Source organism: Fundulus heteroclitus, unplaced genomic scaffold (genome assembly GCF_011125445.2).
Source record: "Fundulus heteroclitus isolate FHET01 unplaced genomic scaffold, MU-UCD_Fhet_4.1 scaffold_85, whole genome shotgun sequence".
Classification (NCBI taxonomy): Eukaryota; Metazoa; Chordata; class Actinopteri; order Cyprinodontiformes; family Fundulidae; genus Fundulus; species Fundulus heteroclitus.
In genome coordinates this window covers 690,112-718,014 of record NW_023397307.1, presented here as the reverse complement: position 1 = coordinate 718,014, position 27,903 = coordinate 690,112, and the positions used below count along the sequence as shown (strand labels likewise).

Below are 27,903 nucleotides of genomic sequence, written 5' to 3'. Positions count from 1 at the left end.
AAAAAAAAAAAAGGCTTTAATCCTTCTCACACGTGTTTAACAGTAGTGGCAATAATTGTGGAGTGAGCTGTATGCGATGAAGTTAACACGAGGGAACTTACCCCGTGTCTTCCAGGTAAATCCTGGTCATTACCCACACAGATACGAACAGAGTAGGGATTCCTGGATAAAAGAGATTTAGGTCAAACCACTGAGAAGAACTGTGAAAATGACAAAGGATTTACCGTTGGGAAAGAATCCTGGTACTTGTGACCACAAGCAGCGTTTCTGGGTGAGAAAACATGCTCTGCAAACTAAATTTTATCTTCAGACTGAAACTGTAGGAAACACTGGAAGCATCCTCTTTTGCTAAACCTAAACCCTGGAAGGTGAACTGTATTAGTCTTGTTTTCTCAAAAATTTGGAAGGTTTTGCCAGAATTTTGTGGAGATATATTTTCTTAGTAGTTTTTGTTTGATTTCCAACATGCCTGCTGAGAAAAGTCTGTTGCTTCCTGCTTTGTCAGCCAGTCTCAACTTTAGTTGTCTTGTACACTTTATGATGCACGAAATGAGAAAGAAAGAGTATATTCATTAACGTAGCAATTAGTTCCCACTAGCTTTTTAAAGTCTGTTTTTTTAATTTGTTTTGATGCTGTGGAAGAGGCGCTTTTAAATCTCGCTGTGGCTCCCCTCAGTAAACTGGTAGAAACTCAGAATAGCTTGTGAAACTGTGGTTTTATTTAAATAAATACACAAATCAGCTTTGATTTCTGGGAAACCATGGCTTCAACGTGCGTAATGATTTGCTCCTGACTGATCTGTGCATAGGCAGTGAGGCGGCGGCACTGCAGGCTTAGCGATGGTGAAAATGATCACAAACGATGGTGAAAACCGACAGTTTAGGAGTAAATGGACAGAAAAGTACTTGTTAATTCTGCCGCCAGTGATGCGTTGTGCGCCGTTGCAGTTACTGGAATTTTCTCAGCAGTCTAAAGTTGTTTTACGGAACAGGAGAAAGCAATCATTGCATCCCTAAGAGTAGCTCAGACATTAAAGTCGAAGAAGCAACCTTTCATTCCACTAAAGGGGAGATAATGCAGCTTGATGTCCTTAAAGTTGTTGTTGACCAAAAAACATTAAGGAGAGCAGAATTTCATCCAACAAAGAGTATTTTTCGGATATTTCAGCCTTGCAGAGTTCAGTAACTTGCAAACAATGTTTCATAAAAGCCGTTTGAAGAACTGTGAAAAGCAGACGCTGAGTCTATCGCTATGGATGCATTGACAGATTGCACCGACACCGTCCAGCTTTGCAGCTACCGCTTCAAGCTATTTGTTTTTGGGAAGACCTTCATAGATTAATTCTCTTAAAATGACACAAATAACGTTGTGCCTTATTTTTGTCCAACATAATATTAAATCACAAAAGGTTTATCTGCTGGTTGCTGACTCCCTGCCAGCTGTGATCAGCAGGGTGCGCGGTCTAGTCGTTTGGCCATAGCTCCACACATGTCGTTTTTCTACATTGCATCATCCATCAGTCCTTGCTGTGTGCAAACGCGCAGCGGTCAACTTAAAAAAAACATAATGCGGAGCGTTAGGAGTGTGTTGATTTTGTTCGCTGAACTTCCAGCTTACAGCACCGGCTGTTCCGTAAGCAGCTTGCTGAGGCAGAGCACACAGACCTGCTGCTTCATAATGATGCCAGATGGCTCAGCAAAGGCCAAAAAATAAACACCAAGAGATCAGTAGTAACCTTTTTTTCACCGGCAAAAGTTAATTTTCTGAGTGACTTTTTTGGGGGCATATGAACCCACTGAACCTGGAAGTGCAGGAGTTAAAAGTCTGCAGCCTATTCGGTGGAGACTTTGTGCTTTTAGGGGCAAAACTGCCTATTTTGAAAACAGCTATCATGTCTGATAAAATGTTGCTCTTCCCGCCCCTCTCTGCATTTCAGTTGCTCATCCCTGACTGCACCATTTATAAATGCAATGACAGATTTCACGACAACGCTGAATGACAACTTTAATGAGTGTTTCCAGAACTTTAACAGGGCTGTTATGGTGCGGCTTGTTCGTGACCCATTTTCCATTTGAGCTGAGGCTGAGTTCTGTGTCAAAGCCACAGAGGTAATGCCATGCATTTACTAAGGAATCTTTCAGATGGATGGAGATGGTGGATTTACAGTCGCCGTGTGCTTTATAGCAGCACTTTCAGTTTGATGGTGCAGAGGACCTCTGGGCAGAATATGTCTTCTATTTTATTTGAATGCCAGAATGGTGAGATCATTTTTATTACTTTGTTCAAAGTCACATGTTTACATACACTGGGATTACCATGCTTCTAAACACCTGTTATTATGTCCTGGCTGTTCATCCTCTGATTGGTCAATTGAAAATATTTGTGTTAATTGCACACTGTAAATGTACTTTATTGCATAATGGGAAGTTCAAAAGAATGTAGCAGTGATATCAGGAAGAACATTGTGGACCAGAAGGGCCAGATGTCTGAAGGTGCCGTGTTCATCCATTTAAATAATTTTAAGGAAACATGGGCTATGTTCACACTGCAGGTCTTGAAGCTCAATTTTGCTTTTTGTTTTTCCGGGGTGGCTGTTTATATCGCTATTAGCAGAACACTGCGTATGATAGTAATGGTGAATGCTCTTGTTTCTAGAACTGTTCAATAAAGTTTTGTCGGCTGGCATCTCTCGTTAATGTTAAAAAGCTGTTGACCAACGGGAGCCGATGATATCAAGACTACATCATAGTAAGATGAATAAGGCAAGAAGAAAGAAGCACAGCTATTAACAGTCTTTTATGGAGCGCTAACTGCTGTTTCTCACTACACACCCACACACAGTGTGTGGATGTGTAGTGAGAGACAGCATGTTTTATCCTTAGGACGAAAGCAAAAGATATCGAGACGCTGGCTGAAGCTGATGAGAGAGTCATCATCTGCAGTGAAACAAGTCCTGAACTGAGATGAGCTGAATGGTCACTCTTTAAGGATGGAGTCATGGCTTTAAAACAAACATGAGAAAGATTCAGTTCATTCAAAAAAACACAACCAGACGGCCTGTTCTCTGATGAAACTAAAACAGAAGCGTATAGCACATAATGTCCGTTGACGTGGGCAAGAAAAAGGGGGAGACTTGCAAAGCTAGGAACACCAATCGTAACGATGAACTCGGGGAGAGAATTGGGAATGTTGTTTGTGCCGGTGTTCTGCGGCAGGACGGACTGATTTACGCTGTGAATTAGATGTCATTGTGAGAAGAACCTTTTGGGTTGCCGGTTTGAACCCTTGTTTCTTTTGACACTTCACCTGATTTTGTCTGCTGCCATTGGTCGTAGGGCCTGTTGGGGCAGATTGTCTGGCAGCCTCGCTTCTGTCAGTCTGCCCCAGAGCAGCTGTATACAGCTCACTGTCAGCGTGTGAATGGGTGAGCGACTGAATGTAGGGTGAAGCGCTTTGGGGGTCCTTGGACATAATTTACCATTCACCAAGGTGGATTAAGATCAATACAGAGTTCTGTTTTGCAGTGAGCATCACAAATCCCTGAATTTGTTCATACAGGACATTTCTGGGCTGAACTGAAAAGGTGTGTGTGTGTGAGTAAGGGGACAACACACCCAGTTACCGGATCTGACTGAAGCAACAGATCGAAATTCCTGTAAACTATTGGGAGAAGCTTGTGGTGGAAATCCAAAGGAAAGGTGTCTAAAATCTGGCATTCAGCAAACTGAAATAATTCTCATAGCTAATCTGAAACAGGATAGGTTTGGTCTAATTTATTGTCAGAAAACATTTATGTGTTGCTTTAAAACTGCGTATTCATACATCTGGCTTTATTTCTTTGCAGTTTAAAACTGCATTTCTCTACGGATTCAGTAAAATACATAAAACTAAATGCACTCTTTTGTTTTGCCTTTGAGCTCTAAAATGTTACCTACCCCAGCCGATAAACATATAAATGATGAAGTGTTGGTTTTCGGAGAAGATGACAACCAGCAGCGTGTGAAGGTAGAGACCCTCCACCAGCAGCCAGAAGAAGTTGGCCATGATGAAATACTGGAAAAACACCAAGCTGGCCTTACACCCCACCTAAAGGACACACAAGACCTGCAAATTAAAGACGACTACTTTGACAAACATTTACATCTAGGCTCCAATTTGTGACAAATTGCTAAAAAAAGTCTAATACATACATTAATACAGTCCCTCCGACATATTTATACCCTTTGCAAAACCCAGGGGTTCAAAATGTTGAATAGGTATAAAATAGGTAATCTCAGGTAGACTGGATAAAGTGCATATGTAAACCACAATTTCTAAGTTTACCCAAAAGATTATCAATGGGATTTATTTCTGGACTTTGACAACACCATTCTAAAACACAAGAATCCTTTAATTTAAACCATGTCACTGTAGCTCTGGCTGCTTTTTGTCCTGATGGACAGTTAACCTTAAATCCATCCCTTTTTTTAGGGCCATAATAATAACTGCTGGAGTCCCAAAGATTTTGAAAATTTTACACCTCCATTTAGCAGCAGAAAAAGGCAGAAACAAGGGTGTGGTGGCCTAATGGTTAAATCAGTGCATTTGAACCCCACAGACTGCCACAATGGGTCCCTGAGCTCCAATTTGCTCCAATTTGTGCTGTAAAAGCTTCCCGTTGCTCCCGAAGGGATGGATTAAATGCAGGAGACATTTTTTTTTTGGAATTACAATTGCATTGACAAATAAAACTTTTGTCCTTTCTTAAATGTTCATAACAAAGCTTTCAAGGGGGGAAAAACGCTGCCTACAAATCCTCTGGGCTGACCCAGAAATAAAATAATTGAGTAAAACCTTCACGGGTTTGTTCCCCAACGGCCACCAGTTCTCCTCCCATCTGCATGTGACCCTTTTTCCTGGGTCAAGGCAGCAGTTATTGACCCGGGTTGAAGTAATTGTGCATTCATGCTGGACCCCTCACTTTTCATCCAGTGCCACTGAGGGCCCAGCACAGGGGCTTCAGAAAGCAGCACCCAAACAAACAACACGCAACCTCCTGATTTTTGTCCCTGTAGCATTTAAACCTGTTTTTTTTTTTTTGGCTCTTAGCAGAAACCAAACTACAACCCACAAACTCTGCACAACATTTGCATTTTTTGCACATTTTAGCATCATTGTAGCTCATATATTCACACATTTGCATTTTTTGCAAATTTTTGCATCACTGCAGCTCATATAGCATTAAAAATGCTATTGGACTCCTAGTAAAATTGCACAAACAAATGCATTCATGCACAAATGCCCTTGCACAATCCAATCAGTACATACATAATATCTCTTTTTTGTTACATTTCAACTGTTTGTATACTGTATATTTAAAATATACTGTTTACATCTAAATCTCTGCCGCACCTAAAACTGTAATTTAACTTCTACTGCGATTTACAAAAGCTGTACGAAACGAAATTTCGTTCTGTACGCACTTTGTGCATACCGAATGACAAATAAAGTTGTCTAAGTCTAAGTCTCTAAGTCTAAGACCAGCAAGTTCACGGCAAGAGTAGGTTTTATTTTACAATGTACCCAGCGATAAGCTACATTTACGAATAAACATAAAAAACATACAGGTCTACAGTATGTTTTTACAGAAAGTATGATAAACTGTGGTGATGATTGCTGACATTCCTTTCAAATTTGCATTGGATTATTTAGACTTGAGGAGAACATAATTAACTGTATTAACATTTATTCAATGTTTCCACCTTTCAGCAGTGAATCTGAATGGTGGATATTAATACAACTGAATATTTTGAAAGCATCTTTGATTGTATCTGTTCGGTAGACAATCTCAGCCTTGTGGGCAACAATTTTCATTAGTTTTTAATAACATCAGGGTTTGGTGCCAGATTATTGAGCTCCTGATTTTCATTTTCAAGTATTCTGTCACTTATATCTTTTGGGAAATACAAACATCAATGCCATGAATGGGAGCTGGCGCACTCTGTTCTCACTAGGATAAAGGGGAGCCCAGAAGCTATGATAAATCAATATTTATAAATATTTTAGAAGCAGTTTACTGTAGATGCTGGATATGTGCTTGATCTGCAGGCCTTAGCTTGGACAGATAACAGCAAAAATAAACAAATGCATACATTATATGTTGGGTTTGTATTGTCACAGAAACAGGAAAAGGAAAAATAAACCACCCTGATGAGGGAGCAGGACTTAAAATAAAAATTACAAATTTTTCAAACATGTTTAGAAGTCTTCACTGTGCCATGACAAATAGTCATCATGCTAAACTAGTTTAAGTCACTGAGTCAGCTTTATTTCTATAACACGTTTTAAAAACTGCATTGGTGACCAAAGTACTTCACATTAAAACAAGAAAAAGGTTAAAAAAAACAAGTATCAATCATGCAAAACATACAAACACACACACACACACACAAGATCAAAAGCAAAAGACCAGTTTCACGGCAAGAGTATTTTAAAATGCCATACACAACGAGATCAAGTGTATTAAAAGCCAGGAAATAAAAATGTGTTTTAAAAGAGATTTAAACACAGGAAAAGAGGAGACCTGTCTGATATTTAATGGTAAATTATCCCATAACTCAAATGCTCTGTCACCTCTGAGCTTCAGCCTAGTTTTAGGGACCGTCAGCAGCAGCTGATCAGCTGATCTAAGGGATCACAGTGGGCAGTAAGGCTGAATCAGCTCCCACAAATATGGTGCAGCAAGGTTGTTCGAACATTTAAAAACAAATAACAAAAGCTTAAAATTAATTCTGTAACGTACAGAGAGCCAGTGAAAGGATGTGAGGATGGGAGTAATACGTTCATGTCTGAGTTAACAAACGAGCAGCAGAGTTCTGCACAAGCTGCAGACGGGCCAGAGAGGTCCAGCTAATGCCTCTATAAAGCATTACGGTAGTCAAGACGAACTCCAAGTCAGGTCTCGCTAAGATTGATTTCACCTTCTCTATTAGACGAAGTTGATAAAAACTTTTCTGAACAGCACTGCTGATCTGTTTCTCAAATTTAAAGCTTTACCCTCAGATTGGTGACAAAGTCCCTGAGATAAGATTACAGTGAGCCAAAGTTGTACGTTTGGGGAACAACTCGGTCCAAACCACATAACTTCTGTCTTGTTCTCATTTAAACTAAGGATGTTCAGAGAAAGCCGTGCTTTAATGTCCTCAAGGCAGTGTGTGAGTTGCTTAACAGTGTTGACTTGTGCCAAGGTGTAACAGATCTGGCAATCATCGAGCATAACAGTGAAATGAAACGCCATATTTCCTAAAAACAGAGCCGAGGGGGAGCAAATAAAAGAAGGACCTGAGGGACCCCATGAGGAAAAAGGAGCAGTGGAAGACATTAAGTTGTCAATTTGTTACACAAAAACTCCTGCTAGTTAGGTAGGAGCGAAAGTTTAAGTCTAAAGTCTTGAATTAACAAAGAGAAAGGGTTTTGTATAGATTGTTTACTCAGAATAAAAAAAACACTATTTCTAGTTGTCTGTTTATCAACAGCTACAGTTACAAGTTTCTTAATATCACCAAAGTGGAAGCAGTCAGGAGAATATAAGAGAGGAATGCTTCAGATGGCTACGTCATTTAGTCTTGTTAGGATATCAACAAGGTCAAGTGGAATGAGCTGTTTATCCAAGAACTGCATGGCACACTTAGATGGCACTGACCCAAAAGATTGGCACATATCTATCAGATACCAACCCGGAGGTGACACAGCTTCTCTGCTGATGTCACAGTTTGGATGTGTACAGCCCTTGTAAGGGTGTGTACCTAGATCCCTATATAATGTTTGTGTGATGAGAAATCGGGCCTTCCTGCCGATCAGGGGCCCATCAGCGCTGGTGTGACTGTAACTGTTTCTCTGTCTTTACGTAGATAAAATATAACTAAAAGTATACTTGTCTGTTTATGCGTCCTACATTCAAGGTAATAAGTAAGTGGGGGTCGCCTGACTGGGTAAAAAGAACTGGGTCCACCGAGGGTGTTTCACCTTAGACGCGGCACGGTGAAACAATAACAGTCTGTATAACGTGTTTCAGTTAGTGAACGGAGTTACTGAAATAAAGACGCATTTTAATAATATTCAAATCTATTGAATAGGACTGTAGATTAGTTATTAATAAATGAGGTTTTGTTAAATAATATAGCAAACCATCTGGTATCTGATGGATTATATACATAAGCAACTTGCCATAACTAATCTAAGATGTGACCACTGGGCTCTCCATACAGTCCATCACCGCTCCACTACTGGCATCAATCATTACTCATCAATCCGGCTATAGAGGCTGGTTAACCTTCAATTTCCACGTGTGACATTTGCTGCCATCAGTTTTCACACTGCTTTGGCGTGGAGAGTATTGAAAAGCATATTCAGGTGTTAATTCTTTTTATGCCGCTTAACAAACAGCAATAACAAATACCTCATACTTCCTCTTCCTGAATAAAAGGGGTGATCACCTTCAACAATGTTGTCCCCCCAACTTCTCTTCATTTAACAGCATGTTCCCCCGTGTGACTTTTGTACCAGGACGGTTCGGCACACATGTACCGTTTCACCCATTGGTACAATTATGAATACAGCGATAATTACTGATTTTGTTTTAACCTTACTCCTGTTCCAAATTTAAAGTCCTTTCATAAACAATCATGACTCTTTTTTTTAATAATTTATTGCATTTGTCCCTGTGAAATAACACAGAATCGTGCTGTTTGTGGCTGCAGAGGTGGAGGAGTTGTGAGCTCACCAGAGAGGGCTGGCTGGAGCACTGTGAGCTGCGGTTGAAGAGGATGGCATCTTTGACCAGCACCGCCACCGCTCTCAGGATGAAGGAGATGAAGAGGTTGAGATGGATGTAGTTCCTGGTGCAGTGGAGCCTCCTGTGCAAATGTTGCATGGCCACGAAATACAGATGATGGAGAGGAGGATTAGTGTTATCATTTATTAATTACTCATTCAACAGTTTACTGGTGATAGTAACACTGACGCTTCTTACGTAATATCTCATCGATCTAGAGAGACTTTATAATTTGTCTGAAGATCTTTGAATTATTTGAAAACATTAACAATGGTTTAAAATATATGATCTATGAATCTGTTCTCACAAAGACTTCACAAAACAACAAATTAATCAAATTAAAGCTAGGTGCGTTGAGCAAGTTCCAGGAGTTTTTTGATGACGTTGAAAAAACACAAGAGAAAAACACAAGAGAAAAACACAATCGTTGGGATTTCACAGATTTTTTGCTTACATTTCTTTCAGAGGTGTAATGTCTTATGAAATAAGAAAGTAAGTTAGAAATTGTCACAGTTTTTGCCAAATATTTCTCCCACATGCAGAACAAACTCACAAGACCAGCACAGTTTAAAAGGTTTATTGAGAAAATAGTTTAAATCGTCAGGAATCTGGAAATGGGAACTTGGGCCTGAATCTCTAAAGAGGAATTTACAGTTAGAGACTTGATGGAGATGATATCGCAGGGAATAATTGATCGTGAGCGTACTAGGGCTGAGGTGGAGATCCACCAGAGAGGAATGAGACAGCAGAGTACCAAGCAGATGTGAGTCTTGAGAAGGGAGCACGGTGGAAGGTGAGCAGGGGGAAAACATAGCTACACTTTTAGTTGGTCGATAACAGAAGGGGCATACTAACCACCAGGGCCACCCTTCCTGGTTCTCCTGATGACGGCCTGGCCCAGCGCTGCTACCAGTTTCTTTTCAGACCCCTGCTCCATAGATATATTAATTTTCCAAATGACTTTATTTTTGGTGACTTCACCGTGAAAGCAGCATTTGTTCTCCAGTGATGTGAGGGAGCCGTGATTGACTTTCCACTTCCGCTGTCTTTGCAGCCAGGACATGGCCGTTGCAAACCTGCAGGCAGGTCTAAGCTTCATGGCGGGGTTTGCAGCCAGAACGAGGCAGCAGCAGCTGTCTGTGAGATTTTAACTGATTATGCACTGCGCAGCAGGATGGACGTTGGTGTTCACTGAAGCGGACGCTAAAGCTGCCATGGCTTAGATGTGACAGATGTGAGTAAATGTTCTGATATGAGGCTGGTAAAGTTGCTGTTACTTAACTAATAACGGTTGGTCTTCACATTTCAGAGGGTCAAGCTCAGTCCGGCATTATTTAATTTTCATTTATTAATTAAGCAAACCGACACTATAATAGTTCTGCAATACTGTCACTAGATGGCGCCACATCTGTTTATATCTGCTCATTGCACCCGGCGCTGGGGCTATTTATACACAAAAAGGGCCATCAAAGCATTATCAGGATGGAGGCTTGGAGTATATAACCTTATTTTATCATGATAAAATAATTTTTTTGGTCTTTTTCTATAAGCATATAATGTGGCTATAGACCTTTAAGTTTGAACTTGCACAATGCACCTTTAAGGTTGAAGAAAATGTAAATGTTTCATAATCACTTTCAACTTGGACCACTGAGAAAGCGGTGAAATCCAACTGTGATCAGTGCTTGGTTGTTTAAAATCCAATTAAACTAACTGAGAGCTTCTAATCGGGCTCTGCTGACAAATAAATTGCCAAAGACTCAACTTTGAGCTTGAAATGAAACCTTTATACTATAAAACATGGCTTCAGTTTTTGACAAACACTGATTTTTAAAGGAAAATCTTCCTCCAAGCTGTTGACCAAAATGAACGGAATACAGTAAGTGGAGCAAAACCGTATAAATTTCTTTGAACAGAAACCTTGAAAAAAAGGAAAGTGGCAAAAATCAAACTAAATCCTGAGGGAGATTATTACAAAGGTTCCCTACTTATTCAGGGATCATGATTTATAACTTGCAGAGATGCTTGGCAGGGTGTAAGATTACTTGATTAAATAGAGTGCCAGCTTTCTGTGCAATCTGGGGATTTAAAATCAAAGTATGAAGAACAGAGCAACATCAAAATTACAGTTTTAGTAACAAAGTCAGTAGTTGACAGAAAACACTGTAATCATGTTCCATTCCTAATATTTAGGTTTTACTAAATTGGCCAAAAAATGTAAGGGGCATTAGTGCAATTGGATTAGGGGCCTATCTTTGTTAAGACCATCAACAATAAATCATTTTAATACAGAAATCGTCAAATCTGGGGGTCAAAAAAATAAAACAATCAGGTCTATTATCTGCACTATTAAAAACTAAATGTGTGAATTCCTTTCAATCTTAAAATCAAGCTTTAAACAAATTGAAATATTTGATTAAATTCATGCTAAAACCATCAAATCAAGTTTAATACTATTCTTGTCTCAATAAACAAATCTAAAAATTCTAGATCTGTGGCTTGTGTGAAAATCGAAGCCTTTAGGTCAAAACTGAGGTTTTAGTGTGGAAGACAGGGTAATTGGACCAAGGGTATCTTTAGTCAACTGGATGTCCTAGAAATGATATGAATCAGAGCATAAAAATTACCAACGGCCATTGAGATGGTTTCCAGACAATAAAGTGGATCCTTAAGTCTCGCTTTCAGTGCTAATTTATGGATAAATAAACCATTGACTCGTTGTTTCAGCAGAGTATCATCAGGGCCCCTTTTTGAACTAGTAAGGCTATAAATGAAATACTATGGTTTAAAGAGATTACTGGAACTTTTAATGCTACAAACATCATCTGAACGTCTTTGACAGCAGTGGGTTAAAGGGTATAACCTCAGAACTAATTGAAATGTATGACCCACATATCCTGAATTTCCCCACTGAGAAATAATAAGGGATATCTCTATGTCTGTGTTGCAGTGAAGGACATTTCTGAATCACTAATGTAAGAAATATTATTTTACAAAAACTATATTTTTCCCTTTTTTAGGGATAAATTTGGGTTAGCATTGTTCTGAATGGTCTGTATTAAAGTTTTGTGCTTCTATCCTTGTTTGTGTTTATGTAATGAATTAAAAGGAAATGCTTCTTAGGAAAGTTAAACTAATTTGTTATTATATTACCAAAAAAAGAAAACCGGTTTCAAGCCTGGCTCGCCCTGTGGTTCGAATTCTGACTAATTCTCATGTTGGGTTGTGTTCTGTTTCTGATTCGTATTACTTGTCTGGTTTCTGTGCCGTTGATTCCCTTGTTTCCTGAATATTGTGTCAATCATGTTTCTTTCATTTAACACGTTTGTCTGCAGCTACGTTCTTCCCCTCACAGATGCACTCGCTTTCAGATCAAGCACCTGCTCCTCGGTCTGTTATCACCTCTCCAGCACGAATCTGTCTCAGTTGCTCAGCTCTTGATCAGGTTGTCCAGCTGGACTGTGATTTTTGTAGATTTCTGATTCTCCTAATTTGTGGTAAAACCTGTTTTTTTATTTCATCTGCCTGCCTCCCCCATTTCCTCTCCGTGTTTGTATCTTCCACTTCACCGCTGGAATCAGAATCAGCTTTAATCACCAAGTTTGTGGCACAAACAGTCACTCTGACGTCAGTTCCACTTTGCCCTCAAAGAAGACATTTTAGGAATAAATACAAAAAAAAAGCAAAATGCATTATTATTTTTTTGTAAATGTGTGTAGATATTACAAAAGGTGGTTGGATTAGTGCAAGAAAGCACGGTATTGATTTTGGGTACTCTGATTGTTAAGCCAGGGGTAAAAGCCTGCCTCTTTGGCGGCTGTTTATCGTAAATGGCGCTCGCCACCTGAAGGTAAAAGTCTAAACCCTTTGTGTCCAGGATGTGTGGGCTCTGCAGAGACATTAGTGGCCCTGTTCCTGACCCCACTGAACCCGCCAATCAGACAGCTGCAGCTGATCCAGAATGCTGCTGCTGGTGTTCTCACTAAAACCAGGAAGATAGAGAACATGGACCCGGTTCTGAAGTCCTTCCATGGCTCCCTGTAGCTCAGAGAATAGACTTTAAAATACTTCTGTTAGTCTATAAATCAATAAACAGCTTAGCACCTAAATACATTAAAGACCTGTTGCTGCTGTATCAACCCTCCAGACCACTCAGATCTTCTGGTTCTCATCTAATCTGCAGAACCAGAACCAAACATGGAGAAGCAGCATTCAGCTTCTATGCTCCACTTATCTGGAACAAACTTCTAGAAAACTGCAAATCAGCAGAAACACCAAGTTCCTTTAAATCCAGACTGAAAACAGGTTTTAGAGCTTAGAGCTGCCTTCAGCCATAATAACAGGAACCCTGAACAACAAATTTAATCTGATTTGATGTTTTCACCTGATATAATTTAATGTTTGTTATCCGTCTCACAACCAGTGGTCATTTTGATGTGTTTATGATGTCTTTTTTATGTTTTCATGACGTAAAGCACTGTGATCTACCTTTCTGCTGAAATGAGCTTGACTAGACCTGTAACAGATCTGGATGGTGAGAGCGGGTCAGCCCCGATGATCCTCTCTGCAGACTTATTATTTGCTGCAGTTCACTCATATTGTGATTTATTTCCCTTTTGGACATATTAGCACATTTAACTTTTTATGAAATGTGCAAATAAAATGCACTCCCTCACATCTGCTGAACTTTTGAATCCTCAGTCGATAATTGATGCAAATCCGTCTTGCCCCTGCCTCTCTTCAAAAAGGGTCTTTTTAGTGCAATACTACACAATTTCCAGTCGATCCTTTATTTAAGATGGTAATAAAAACTGATTTTCGTTCTGTGATTTCTCTCAGTCTCATGACAAAGGAGCGCAAAGAAACATAGTTAATAACGTTTAATCAGCCCTGGGCTGTATTTGGGTCTAATTGTCTACTTGCCACAGTGTAGCAACACTCACTGATTCACAAGTGCATTAATCATTTAGCACCGGAGCCCCTAAGTTAATTTGTTGAGAGACAAAGCAGCATCCGAGTCACCAGAAGCTCCTCAAACCATGACAGTAAAATACGATCCTGCAGGACCAGCTATGGACAGACGGCCAAAGCTGGTCTGGAACTCGTCACCATCTGACATCGAGACTGTACCTGATTTTAAAATGTTCAGGCTTAAAAAACTGGGTAAAGACAAAACCAAAAGACCAAAACTGTGCTAATTTTTTAACGATCGTAACATTTGATTTTTTAATTTGAAGTAGTGAAGTATGTAAATTCTATTTTTCTATAAAAGCCCAACCAGGGACAGGAGCTGAATGTTAGCATTAGCTATAAACTTTATATGCAGCACTTCAGTGACATGCTTTGTTTTGTAAATGTGTTTGTTTGCATTGCTCCTGTCAAATCAAGTTTTAAAAAAAACTATTCACTTCCTTTGGTTCTTCACAACCACTATTGAGCATTTTTCTTCTGGATAAATTTTCACATAAATTACTGCACTCTAACAAACACCCACAGGTGCAGGGTTCTAGGTACTAAGGGTTCACTTCTATACAGAAAGCCTGTAATTTCTTTTTTTTTTTACTTTCTTTTCTCAGGTATCACATTATACATGTCAGTTTAAATAATAATACACATGATTTAGTAATTGTATCAAGTTGTTACTCTATTTTATCTGTTGCTTTGTGTCTGTTGGTTGTGCTGTTCTTTTTACATCTTTCTTTCCAGGTGATGGAGCAGACAGAGGACGTTTTATCATTCTCTCCCTTTATTTCTCCTTTCTTTCACCTCTTCTCTTTCTTTCTTTTCTCTTCTTGTTCTTCCTTTACTCTCCTACTTTCCCATTGTAGTGTCCACATAATTTGAAATTCTCCCCACAGGAATCACAATAAAACCATTTACATGCATAAATCAAGCGGAGCATTATGGCGAAAGCTGATTGCTCCACTTGTGAAAGCAAAATCTCTCAAGCTCTATTTGGCATTAAGACATCAATTCTTATTGCCACATTGCTAGACAGGACACTTAGGGGGAAAAAAAATAAAATAAAAAAAATAAATAAAAGAACTATTCACAAATACAAATGGACAGGTAAATCCAAGTGTAATTGATGCATAAATTATAGAAAGGCATCCACGTTTTTTGCTGTGAGCACGTTATCGGAGTAGTTGGTCTCACCGGAAGAGGCAGAGGATGGCGCTCCCTGTGGTCAGGGCAATCAGAGACAAACTGTGACCCAGAGTGTACAGCGTCTGAACGACCACGTAGAAGACCAGCTGCAGACAAACAGAAAACATTCACCGTCACATTCACCTTAGTGTTATACGTAGTCCACCTGCTAGGAAAGTATGGTTAGATCGCGTAAAGCCTTGATGATAATGATACCTTTAACGCAGATTTTACAGTTTTTTGTTTTTTTTGCAGCACCAAGAGTTGGGCATTTATTTTATATTTTGTTTCTTCACGTTGAATTTAATGATTCAGAATACAGGAAAATAAAATACAGAGCAGAGACCGTGCTAAAGATTGTCACATGGAGGTAGAGGCTCACAATATGCCCCACATATACTGACAACCCTGTTAGACATTTAAATAAATTTCATCCTGTATCTCAAAATTTTATCATTTAACACTGAAAACTGTTAAAATCCAACATTTTGAGTACATTTAAGCAAAATTCCTAAACAGTAGATCCAGAGGTTGTCTAAAGAAGAATAATCTCTTTACCTCTCTCTGTGTGGTTCAGACTGCTGAATCTGCAAGAATTACCGCATTGAACAAAGTATCAACTATAAGGGTTCCAATGATTATAGTCATCTTATTGAAAACAATTCATCAGTAAGAACAATACATTTAAAAGGTGAAAGTTTAAACTTCACCAACTGGAAAAGGTGATTTTTATTTTTTAAGAATGTTATTTATTTAGGTCATTTGCTTCATGTTACGTTATCTCAACTTTTGCCTCAGATTTGCAGCGCACAGAAAAGCCAGATCAGATTTGTGCATTTCTTTTGGCTCATGTCAGATAATAATGTCAGAGTTATGAGACGTCTAATCGTTCTGTCTTCCTGCCGGGTCAACTAGAAATAGTTTGAACAACAAGCAGCATTAGAAGCTTAAAGTATTACTGACTGCAACATTATTGGATAACTGCTGCCTGTTTCAGCAGTAGTTCTGGCTCTATTGAACTGGCCTGCATACAGCTCAGTGATTTCAGCTGAAATTAACTGGAACTGGGAGGAGAGCAGGACACAGTGACATGAAGCAAAAGACTGAAAGAGAGAGAGAGAGAGAGAGAGAGAGAGAAAGAGGGGGGGGGGGCAGCACAATGGGCAATTCAGCTGTGCCATTTGTGACCCAAAACGAGCGAAACAAATGAACAGGAGGAAGCCGCAGTTACACAACAGAACCGAGCAGAAAAAAAAAAAAAAAAACGGAGCAGAAGGTGGATTTCACGGCTGAGATATTGTACATGTGAGAATGAAGACACACAGATAAGGTCATAATCTGAAAAGTCTGTCAGGACAAAGCGAAACTAAAAATAACTGCAATTGTCTGGAAATGAGTGTATTTGTTGTTGTTTTTTTAATGATCTGCCAATGGAATAAGATGTTTGCACTTAGAATTGGAACAATTTATCTCCATCATCTTATTTCAAGTGCAGAGTATCTATTTATCTTATTTTAGGGGACGAAATACTCAATCCATTGGCAGTTCGTCTTATTTAGCTGCTCAAATCCAGGACAAATATATTCATTTCAAGAAAATGTTACTTATTTTTAGTTACATTTTTGCAGTGCATCTTCACAATTAATCATGCTATAACGACCGAAGTGGAGACAAAATCAATGTTTTCTTTCCTTTAATTTAGTAGAGAGGTGCAATATTTATATATTTATTTTTGCTCTTAGAATGATAAAGCCAAAATAGGTTCAACTGGCTCATCAAAGCTCAGTTGCAGGCAGGAGCGTCCAAAGTGCGCCTCATTTTGTCCGGCCCCTGACTGCAGTGCATAGATAATACCTGGACAAGTGGATGATGCAGATTTACTCTGTTTGATTTTGTTTTCGGTTATATTTGGCGTCCTGTTAGCTGTGACATCATCAGGGGAGGCAGATCATGCGCTATTACCATCTAACATAGAAAGTACTCCTGGGTCAATGTGTGCTTCTGTGCTTTCTGTGTCTCTGCTCTGTCTTCTCTAAGCCCCAGTGGGTCGAGGCAGATGAGCGTTCATACTGAGCCTGGTTCTGGTTCTGCTGGAGGTTCTCCTCCCTGTTAAAGGGGAGTTTTCCTCTCCACTGTCGCTTCATGCATGCTCAGTATGAGGGATTGCTGCAAAGCCATCAACAATGCAGACGACTGTCCACTGTGGCTCTACGCTCTTTCAGGAGGAGTGAATGCTGCTTGGAGAGACTTGATGCAACCTGCTGGGTTTCCTTAGAGAGGAAACATTCTCACCAACCTGGAGGATTTGATTTAATTTGATTTTGTAAAGTGCCTTGAGATGACATGTTTCATGAACTGGTGCTATATGAATAAAATTGAATTGAATTGAATATTTTCAATGAGAAATTAAAATCTTCAGTGGAGGGAAACCTTTCTGTGCAACAGAAAGTTCTTGTTTTTCATTTTACCACGTTATTGCTTCTTTGATTTTGATGACGAAAAATAATAAGGACCACAAACATCCAGGGACTCTTGCACAAAGCAACCATTAACACTTATTAATCTTGACTGAATACAGTAAATGCTTTGAAAGAAAGGACTTGTATCCCGTCCTTGTTGTGGAGTACAGAGGAATAAAATCACCAACAAGGTAGAAAACCGTCAATATTCCCAATAATAGGAAAATGTACGCCTGTATTATAATTAATGTTATATATTTTGGATCTACAATGATTTACAGACCCTTTTCTACAAAAATCCGACTATCAGACATTGCATGTGTAGTTTATTGTTGAACTGCTTAAAATAGTACAATTAACAATCATATTTCTCTGCATTTCTAAAAAATAATTTTCCCTATGTTGACCTGCGAGAGTTTTTCCACATAGCTATTTTGGGTAAAGTTTCTAAAAGTTTGGACACCAGCGATCACCTAGAACAAAAACACATTGGAAACAGGAAATTATTAAACAGATTGAAATAGTTGTATGCAGATATTCCAGTTAAGTGGGCACAATTACACGTAGAGTACACTGGAAAAGTGTTTTTCTTTGATTTTTGTTTGGTGCCATGACAGAAAATGGGCAGTTGGAGATAAACGCAGGGACAGAGGCAAGCCTGAACCACACGAAGAAGACAGAAATAATCTGCCATTGGTCCTCGAGGGTCCTCAGTGACAGATTTTTATTCAGAGCAGGCGTCCATCCTGATGACATGCAGCACATTGATCCTGTTCAGTCAGGAGATGAGAGTTTTTAACGCAGGACATCCAGAGTCACTTACTGAACAAAAAACATAAGGAGCAGAAAACAGCACTGCCTGGTGAAAGTGTCCCAAACCCTCTAATTGGAACATAAATGTTGGTACCTCATTTTGGAAAATCTGTAAATGCATTAGAACATTTTAAATTAAAGCTGGGGTATTTTTTTTGCAACAGGGGGGATTTTCTTTCAGTTTCTGCCCACGTGCTCCTAATGCCACCCAGCATGGGAACCAACAGCCGCACGCGTTCACTCCCGAACCCAATTTAGAGTCACAAATTAACCCTAACGAGCACGATTTAGGGCTGCTGGAAGAAGCCAGAGAAGTGGGAGAAAAGAAAGTGCCAGGGCGCCCCACTGTGTCGCCACTTTAGGGCTTACACTTCATTTTTTTCTAACCATGTCTGAAGTTTTACAGCGTAGCGTGAGCTTCGCTGTAAAAAAAAAATGAAATAAAACATCTACTGTTTCTGGTCTCCTTTGAGTCATTTACTTAAAGGTTTTATCAGGATATTAAATATGTTCCTCTTGCCTCTGGCTGTAGATCTGATGAAATGAAGCTTTTGTGCTTTTTTTGAGCTGAGGAGCCTCATTAATGTGATCGTGTTGGAAGATGAAAAGGAAAAGTGAAGAAAAGTTGAAAAGGGCCGATTACGCATGTGCACATTATTATTTATTCATCAGAAAGGTGTTTTTTTTCCCCTTTCCTCCGCTTATTTAGGCTTTGTTAGCAACAAAACATTTTTTTTTTATATCTATTTGCCTCCTAAACCTCAAATGGTTACTAGAAATGTCTTAATGGACATGAAAATAACTCAAATGTCTCCAAACGCTTCAGTAATGAGGCGTTTGGAGACATTCCTCTAAAAAAACCAAAGATCCTGCAGACTACAAACTGAAAACACCAGAACAAGACAGAGAATCCATCCATCCATCCATCCATCCATCCATCCATCCATCCATCCATCCATCCATCCATCCATCCATCCATTCATCCATCCATCCCTCCATCCAATATTCATCCATCCATCCATCCATCCATCCATTAATCCATTAATCCATTCATCCATCCATCCATCCATCCATTAATCCATTAATCCATTCATCCATCCATCCATCCATCCATCCATCCATTAATCCATTAATCCATCCATCCATCAATCCATCCATCCATCCATCCATCCATTAATCCATTCATCCATCCATCCATCCATCCATCCATCCATCCACCCATCCATCCATCCATCCATCCATCCATAAAATCTAGTGTCACAGGAAAACATCTGGAGGCCTGATAAGAGGTATCCACATTTTCAACCCAATCTATCTTTCCCCCACTGAGTTTGGGGATTTAGAAAAATCCATCCTGACCTCAAAGTTTCTTGGTTTGCTTTCTTTTATGTCCGTTCATCTTTGGATGGAACTCAATTACTGAATTCTTTAACATGCAGCTTTTTCCTGTGGTGTAAATAAAAATTGTGTGAATGCGTTCTGTAAGTGTTGCTTTGTCCTGAGCGATTTCACAGCAAAGATGGTCCACTTTTCTCTGTCAGAAGCTTGTTATTATTTAGGATGTTTTTGGTTGATCGACTGAGTGTCAACAGGGAAGCAGAACCAACAGAGGCACCGAGGAGAAACTGTCTGGATGTTAGACAAGCACAGCCAACCATTCAGAGCTAGATGGGACCTTAAGGGAACAACGGCAGTGAAAGCAGAGGAGAGCAGCAAACACCCCAACAGGGGTAAAAGTCTTCCTGTTCAGAGACAGTAATGAAAAGGGGAAAACACTTCCAAAAGAAACTCCATTCAAAGAAGTGGTTTTAAAACTTTAAAACGACAGGGATGTGCTGCAGTTGTTCGAGACATCGCTGGAAAACTGTGATCATGATGAAAAGACTGTAAAAACTCATTTTTACCAACAATTCGACCACCCTTTTGGTTTCTGAAATCCATCTACTGCATGGTGGTGAAAGGTTCAGGAAGTAAACCTGAACATTTTACTTTCCAGGGACATGGTGACCATAGACATTATATACATAGACGCGGGTTCTGCCTATGCTGCGGATGCGTCAGAGCGTCCGCCGTGTTCAATGTGGCAAATCTGCAGTTACTCAGTCACTTAAACAGTATCAGAGGGACTTTAATCTCAGAATATACTTTATATTCATAACATTTTTATTTTTTAGAATTTACAAGTTTATTTTCGTATCCCTCTTGGCCTCATTCTCCTGACTTTATTCTCGTAAGGAATAACAATAATTATAAGAATCTATCCTGGCCTTATTACTCCAGGACTAAGATAGTTCTGCAAACTATGACTATTCTGGAAATGTTCCCCCTTAATTGTCATAATATGATGTTTTTCTCATAATGTTACCACTTTTGTCTTTTTTGTACTTTATTCTCCTATGACTTTTTCTGATATTAGTAATTTTATCTCTTTAATACTTTAAATATTAATACTTTAAATTAATTTAAAGAATTGATTCCAAGATTAATTTAATTAATACTTTAATTAATACTCCCCCAAAAAGTCTGTTGCTAATCTGTGTCTATACCAGATCTCATGAGGTTCACACGGTTTTATGAAATAATGAAGACCACAATGTTTAGATTTAACCAATTGATTATATATCTATATACACATACATGTATAATCTGGACATATACTTATATATAAACACACACCTATTTATTTAGAATACTTCAAAATCTTTATATTCACAGCACTCAAAACATTGCTCAAAGGCCAATCTGGCTGCCAATCTTTATCAATTAATCTCTATATATTTCTTTACAAGAATAAATAAGCTCCATCTATATATTTCTATCTGAATACTTAAAACATATGTACACAGGGAACATAGACGTTCACTACTTTCTGCCACATACCATATGGCGGTGATGTTGACGTGCAAACCTGCGCCCAATGGGGCGTCTACGTATATAATGTCTATGGTGGTGACCACTACTGTCTTACACAACACTGATACTGTTAATGTGTGGGAGGAAGAGGAAGTTTACAAAAGTAAAACAAAAATATTTCAATAGAAACAATGAACACTGGTGAATAAATTCTACAGAGCATTAATTAAGTACAGAAGAAACACAACAGCTCTGTAAATCCCTTATGATGGAATGCTACAGGAAATCCCCGAATACTAGAACAGCCGATAATTACAGCTTTAATCTGTTTTTATTTCCATTTGAATCCCTTTTACTGTTGTTTCTAACAGTTGTTATGCTGTTGCACGTGTGTGAGAGAGTTATATGGCCCTAATCAGGCGTGCCCAAAGTGCAGCCCGGGGGCCATTTGTGGCCCCGGTACTGATTTTGTGCAGAACCTCCAACTGCATTTCCAGAAAAAATGTTGTCCACCAGCACAGGCGGCTGATGAAGATGGAAACTCTTTGTTTTTATTTAGGTTTGCAACTGATAATGTTACGTGCAACTCAAAGCATTCGTCTTTTAATAACCACACCTTTTACATTCTCTTTAATTTCATATTAAATAGGACAACGTATATCCAATGACTTTTACTGAACTGTAGAAAATTTGTTTTTAATTCAGTTATTAAAATGAGTTAAATACAGCGAGTGTTTTCAAAGAAAGACTGACCCAAATCTCATATCATTAGACCAAAAATAAGCAATTTTTTAAAATCATGCCCAAAATAATTTACACACTGGATGACCATCTTTTAATTCCTTAGATAGGAAACTTTTTTGCCCAATCTGCATAATCTGATGGAATTTGACTCTGGAAAGAGCCTTGAGAGGACATGTGTCATAAATTGGTGCTATAAATATAAAATTTAATTGAATTGAAATAATAAAGCAAATGCACAAAACCCTTTATTAACTTCAAATCTACAATTATTTACATCCCCCTTTCCTACTGAAAATCTGATGATTTTGTTTAATTAAAATTATAATATTTTGTAGAACAGGTAAAAAAAATATCCACAACATAACTTTTGGGTTATTTTCCTATCCTTTTTAATAATTTTCCGGCCCTCGAGTACCTTTGACCAGACCATTTTGGCCCACGTGCCGAAAAGTTTGGACACTCCTGGCCTATATAGACATGAAGCATCGTCACTTTCTTTCAAAAATGCAAATTCTGCTCTGACCCTGATGATTTCCAGTTGGCATTTCATTTTCTATGAGCTGATGTCACTTCTACAACCTAAAAACTGAAAAGAGGGTAAAAACAATGCATCATATCCATTCAACCATTGATTTTCTCCTATCTAACAAAGGGTCCCTTTCCATCTATTCTTCCACCTCATGGATCCATGGTGTCCAGAGGGGAAATTATACAGTGGCTCCAATTGCGTTCTAGTTCTGCTTCTGGATCTCCTCACAGTAGTGGGAAATGTCCAAGCATCCAGATGTGATGACTATTCCTGACTACTCTTGATGCTTCAATCCTACCGGTGTGGCATGGAGAAGCAGGACTTGCAACATTGAGCTCTCGCCCAGAACATCCAAAGTATTCTAGTATGTCGTGATCTATGGCTACTTGAAAATGAATCTGAAAAGGCACAGAGATTAGCGGAATTAGTGGGGCATTGAATGTCAAGTGGAGTAAATGGTGAATTAATCCTAAACGAAATGCCCAAAGCACGGCGTTGTTCCAGTTTCTGTTTACAGTAAATATTTTATGTTACCTTAACAGACAATAAGTCTGAAACTATTGCTTCCCTTGAACATTCAACACCATTCTTATGAAAACTGCAGAGAGATACAGACTCAGTTTGTAAGAAAGCTAGATTGTCCCTTATAATTAACTAGATTCTAACAGACTCACAGTGTCAGAGTAGTTCTCTCCTGTCAATCAGTATCTGATGGCATCAAATGACAACAGCTTAACAGCGATTTGCTACACGAGGCAAAAGCAAATGGTTTTATTTATCGATGCAACAACCCAACGGACACACAGACACTGCTCACATGCATGACAGTACCGTTGGGTGTATTGACCTTTCAACGATCTGGTCTCCTACCACTAACCCGGCGTTAATTAACAGCTAACCCTGCAGGCTTCGTCGATTCGAGGCCACTAATGGTCCGAACGGTGCTACGGCTTCCTGTCACGGTGACAGTCGCTACCCATCCGAGCTCAGGTGGGAATTAAAAACCACAGAAAGAGCGAAGGGAAGCGAAGGGAAAGGCCGTCGGTCGTACCTTCTCCTGGCTCGTGTCCAGCCCGCACACGCTGCTTATGTTTGGGAATACCTCCGACCAACCCGCAGCTGTGCAGTTCCTGCTGATGTTACCTGGGGAGGAAAAAAAATTAAAGAAAAATTACGATATGTTGCTGTGGAAACAAAACAAAAAATTAAATTCTGCTTCTGTCTGACAGTCTTCAGCAGTAGAGGTGCAGAAATTATGTTTTTGCTGCACAACTGCTTCACATGTACACATGAAGGCACGCAAAGCTAGTGCTTAGTCAGATATGGAAAACCAACGGTGGCAGTTCTTATTGTGATGTTTTACACATTCTGTATTAGAAATCATGCCAAACATATGAAGAAAAAGAAGAAAATGCATCAGGTTCAGCAAGAACAACGAATCCTGCCTGTATATAAAGAAGAAAAAAAAAACACATCAATCTCAAAGTTTCTCCAAAGGACCACATTGAGAAATGTTTGATACTTTGGCCTGGACATTTAATCATGTAGCAGAAACAAAAAACCAATAAGGCCTGCAGCTTTATTATCTGGTCAAATAAATCGGACTTTTCCCTTCTTCTCTTGATAAAGGCTGTCTTTTTACTGTATTTCATTCTCGGTAGAATTAACTCTTTAAATTGTTGTAAGTCAGACTGAATAAACTATCAGTCACCTCTGTTCTGAGAAACTTTGACGTTTAGCACCAAAGACACGTTTGTCTACAAAACACAAAGATGCTCGCGCCCGGGAGCCGACATGTACGGTTTTCAGCAGTGCCTTATTCAATCATGCAGAGGTAAATATTTCATGAAAGCACTCACTGTAACAAAGAGACTCGCACACGTTAAGAGGGAAAGGTCTGCTGCTAAGAATGTGTAAGGGGAGGCGGGCGAGACGGCGTGACATTTACAAGCCCAGAATAATACAGCCTGCAGAATGAAGCTACGCAGCACTGATGGATGTTAAAGCGCAGGATTATGCTTCAAATACCTCATTATATCCCTGAACAAGACAGGGTGATGCAATCCGTCATAAAACCGCCGAGATATCGGAGTGAAAAGAACCCATTTCTTCACAACCATCTGACTTTTCCACTGAATTAGACGTGATGGATAAAAGCATTAGTTGCATTTTTCTTCTTCTTGCCATTCATTTATTCCTCCATTAAAAGGTTTTTGCGCCGCTTGGTTTTAAATCCTAAATGAGACATGATCTGAGTAAAAAATTATTTATATTTTATATATATTTATTTTTATTTTACTATTTTGAAGAGTCACTAATTAATCAAAGGTTTTTAAAAGCTTCGTTCTTCTTCTCTGGGTTTTATTAAACATGAAACAATAAAACACATTATAAAAGGAAAGTAGGGAGTGTTTTTCTTGTCATACCAAAAACATCTCGTTATATTATAATATAATATTTATGATGGCTTTATCTAATGTGAAACTGCTGTCCTGATAAAAAACCGTCTGTCTGTTACTTTTATGATCTTAATAATTTATTCTTCACTGGAAAAACGGAACTAAAAATATGTAAAATTTTCTTAAAATCAGTGTATCTGTCCTTGATTTGAGGAGGTAAATAATATGATTTGCCAATGAAATAAGATTTTTGCACTTAAAATAGGAACAATTCATCTTCGTCATCTTATTTCAAGTGCAGGATGTCTAATTATCTTATTTTAGGGGTCAAAATACTCATTCCATTGGCAAATAATCTTATTTACCTGCTCAAATCAAGGACAAAAACCCAAATTTTAAGAACATTTGACTTATTTTAAGGTATGTTTTTGCAGTGTGAGGGTCTTGGATTTGTTTCTATAATTGTTTTAATTGTGCTGAATATTTTATGGTGACACTGGACCTCATCTGGATTCACTCGGCACAGTTATTGGCTGCCAAACTTTTTGCTGAGAAAGAACTGTGGAGGAAATCTTTGGTAACGTCCTCCATTCGGTGATCTCCCCCTTCACGCCGGACTAAGAGCGCCACCTTAGACATCAAAACGTGGATAAACTCTTCAGGGTGGAGGACAGAACACGGCGAGCTAATTATAAATCAAAAAGAATCATTTGATGCCCAGAGCTGCTTTTGTTAGACAGTGTTTGTCCTGAGGCTTGGCAGCAGCAGGTAGCTGATCTGTGACCGATCAAAGAAAATGAAGGCGTCATGCTGGCCTCATGCTAAGACAGAACCATAAACCTGCTCAGAGCAAAAGGACGGGGCTCCATGTCGCATGTTTTACTGCAACGTTTCGCGGCACCACTTTATGTACAGTATTCTTTTACTGCTGTGGTTGCAAAAAAAAAATGAAGGTTCGCTCCGAGCAGCAGAAACTAACAATAAACAACGTACACTCCTCCAAATTGCACGTATGGTTACCGATAGGCTGAAGAAGTTAGTGAGGTCTACAGGCAGCGGTTGAAATAAAAATCCTCACAACATCGAAAAGACAGATAGATAACCAGAAAACAGCAGCAGTGCGACTCATAAGACATTAATTTAGAGCCTCAATGTCTTTGGCTCGGGCTGCACAGAGGCCAGTGGTTAGCGCTGTTGTCTTGCAGCAAGAAGGTCCTGGGTTTGAATCCCAGCCCTGGGTCTTTCTGCATGGAGTTTGCATGTTCTCCCTGTGCATGCGTGGGTTCTCTCCGGGTACTCCGGCTTCCTCCCACAGTCCAGAAACATGACTATTGGGTCGTGTTGCCCTGCGACAGACTGGCGACCTGTCCAGGTTTATCCCCCGCCCTCCCATTGACAGCTGGAGATAAGCACCAGCACCCCTCGCGACCCCAATTGGGATAAGCATGTAGGAAAATGGATGGATGTCACAGTGATTGATGGAAAAAAGTATCGCACAGGATGACAAGCTTGGTGGCGTGTTGCATCTGGTCAAAAAAAAACAACGCCTGCATCCTTCCACATTGTTGATAGGCTGGTAAAAGGTGCTTCCTCCTCTAAAGTTAGGCTGAAACTGATGGTGGAAGCACAGAAACCATCTTTACTTAGACTGGAAGGAAAGTCCCATGGTTGATACCTGTAGGGGTATCATGGTGATTAAATGGTCAAGGAATCTGAAGAGCAGCTTATTGCCAACGACTAAGAGTGCAATGGATTCATGAATGTTCTCAGTCTGAAGGAGGTTTTAACAGAATTGCGGTGATCCAGTTTTATTAAATGATCGTGGACCTGAAGCACACTGTCAGGGAGTCTTGATGCGGTGTGAAAAGTGTCTATGAAGGTCAAGGAAACATGTAGCAACCAACATATTTAGGATTGCTACTCTTGATTACACTATGATTGCTTTCTGAGATTTTTCAACATTTGCAACAAATGCCTGGCATGTCTCTGAAAATCTGCGACTAAAAGTGTGTTTTTAGGCAGCAGCATCAGAGCATATGGGACCGAAATAAACTAGAGCCAATAAAGAAAGCTGACTGTGACCTGAGGGCTGGTTTGAACCTTTTAGAGCTTAGAAAGGAGACATTCTTAAATAGTAATACTGCAAAAACAATTTCCCTCCAGGACATGTATCCAGTACAGTATTTCCCAAGCTGTGGAAAATTACCGGTGCAAACTATGCCATCTAGTTTGTGCAGAAGAAAAGCAGCTTAATTGTGTTTGTAAATAAGTGCCATGTTCAGTAAACTGTGAACTGCTGAGGGACGTTTCACTGCCAAAGCCACTGCAGTGCACCGCGAGTTCAGCTCCCTTTGGAGATGCCCAGAATGCACTGCAAGAAGCTCAAAGCATCACTGGCTTGCTGAGTGGAAGTAACTCCACTTCTGCCCTTAATGTGCCCCTAACAAACCTTTTCCACTGCCATCCTGCAGGCTAAACCCGGCTGAAGCGTGGAAATTATCTCAGCGGGTGCGAGGCTGCAGAATATTACAGTTTTAAGGAACCTGAGGGCAGAAGGAGGTCAAGAGTGAAGAGAAAAAACGTGTTTGAAGCTTGGATTAGTAGGGCGGGAAAATATTTAAGTTTCTGGTGTTAGGTTTGATTCATTTTTTTATTTAACCTTTTTTTTTATACAGGTATTTTCACTGAAATCCAGGATCTCATGTTCAAGAGAGGCCTGTTTTAAAAACAAAACAAAATGTTAACATGTACTAAGCTGAAATTTTAATAAGAACGTTTTATGTCTATGTACACAAAACAGCAAACCCTCAAATTTAAAAGGCAGTACTATAAAAAAACACCAAAAATGACCCATCGACTGTCTAAAACTGACCAAAAGAGGTTTCTGTGGCAGAGACGCTGTAATTAATGTAAATAAAACAAAACAAAACAAAGATGCCTTACAAAGACATATTTTGAATTCCTCTCCTTTATTTCTGACTTCTTGGCACTGAATCATTTCTCTACACCATGCATATTCCTGACATGTTTAAGGTTAAAATTACTCTAATGAGACAAGCATCACTCAAAAAAGAAAATCAATTATGGAAAAAAAGTGTTTTCCACCGGCATTGTGGCAATTTATCTTTGGTAAAATCCAAGTCTTT

The 27,903-nt window shown here is 39.3% G+C and overlaps 1 protein-coding gene across 2 annotated transcripts in view; it reads right to left on the bottom strand.

Annotated features, from left to right (window-relative positions):
- The window catches only part of vipr2 (vasoactive intestinal peptide receptor 2), an 81,263-nt gene that overhangs the window by 11,864 nt on the left and 41,496 nt on the right, over nucleotides 1-27,903 (bottom strand). For both annotated transcript variants that reach the window (XM_036134551.1, XM_036134552.1), the window contains exons 4-8: nucleotides 23,410-23,501; nucleotides 14,970-15,067; nucleotides 8,763-8,895; nucleotides 3,937-4,087; nucleotides 102-162 (exon numbers count right to left, since the gene is read on the bottom strand). In XM_036134551.1, the coding sequence (XP_035990444.1) occupies nucleotides 102-162; nucleotides 3,937-4,087; nucleotides 8,763-8,895; nucleotides 14,970-15,067; nucleotides 23,410-23,501 (535 nt within the window). The remainder of the gene's footprint in view (nucleotides 1-101; nucleotides 163-3,936; nucleotides 4,088-8,762; nucleotides 8,896-14,969; nucleotides 15,068-23,409; nucleotides 23,502-27,903) is intronic.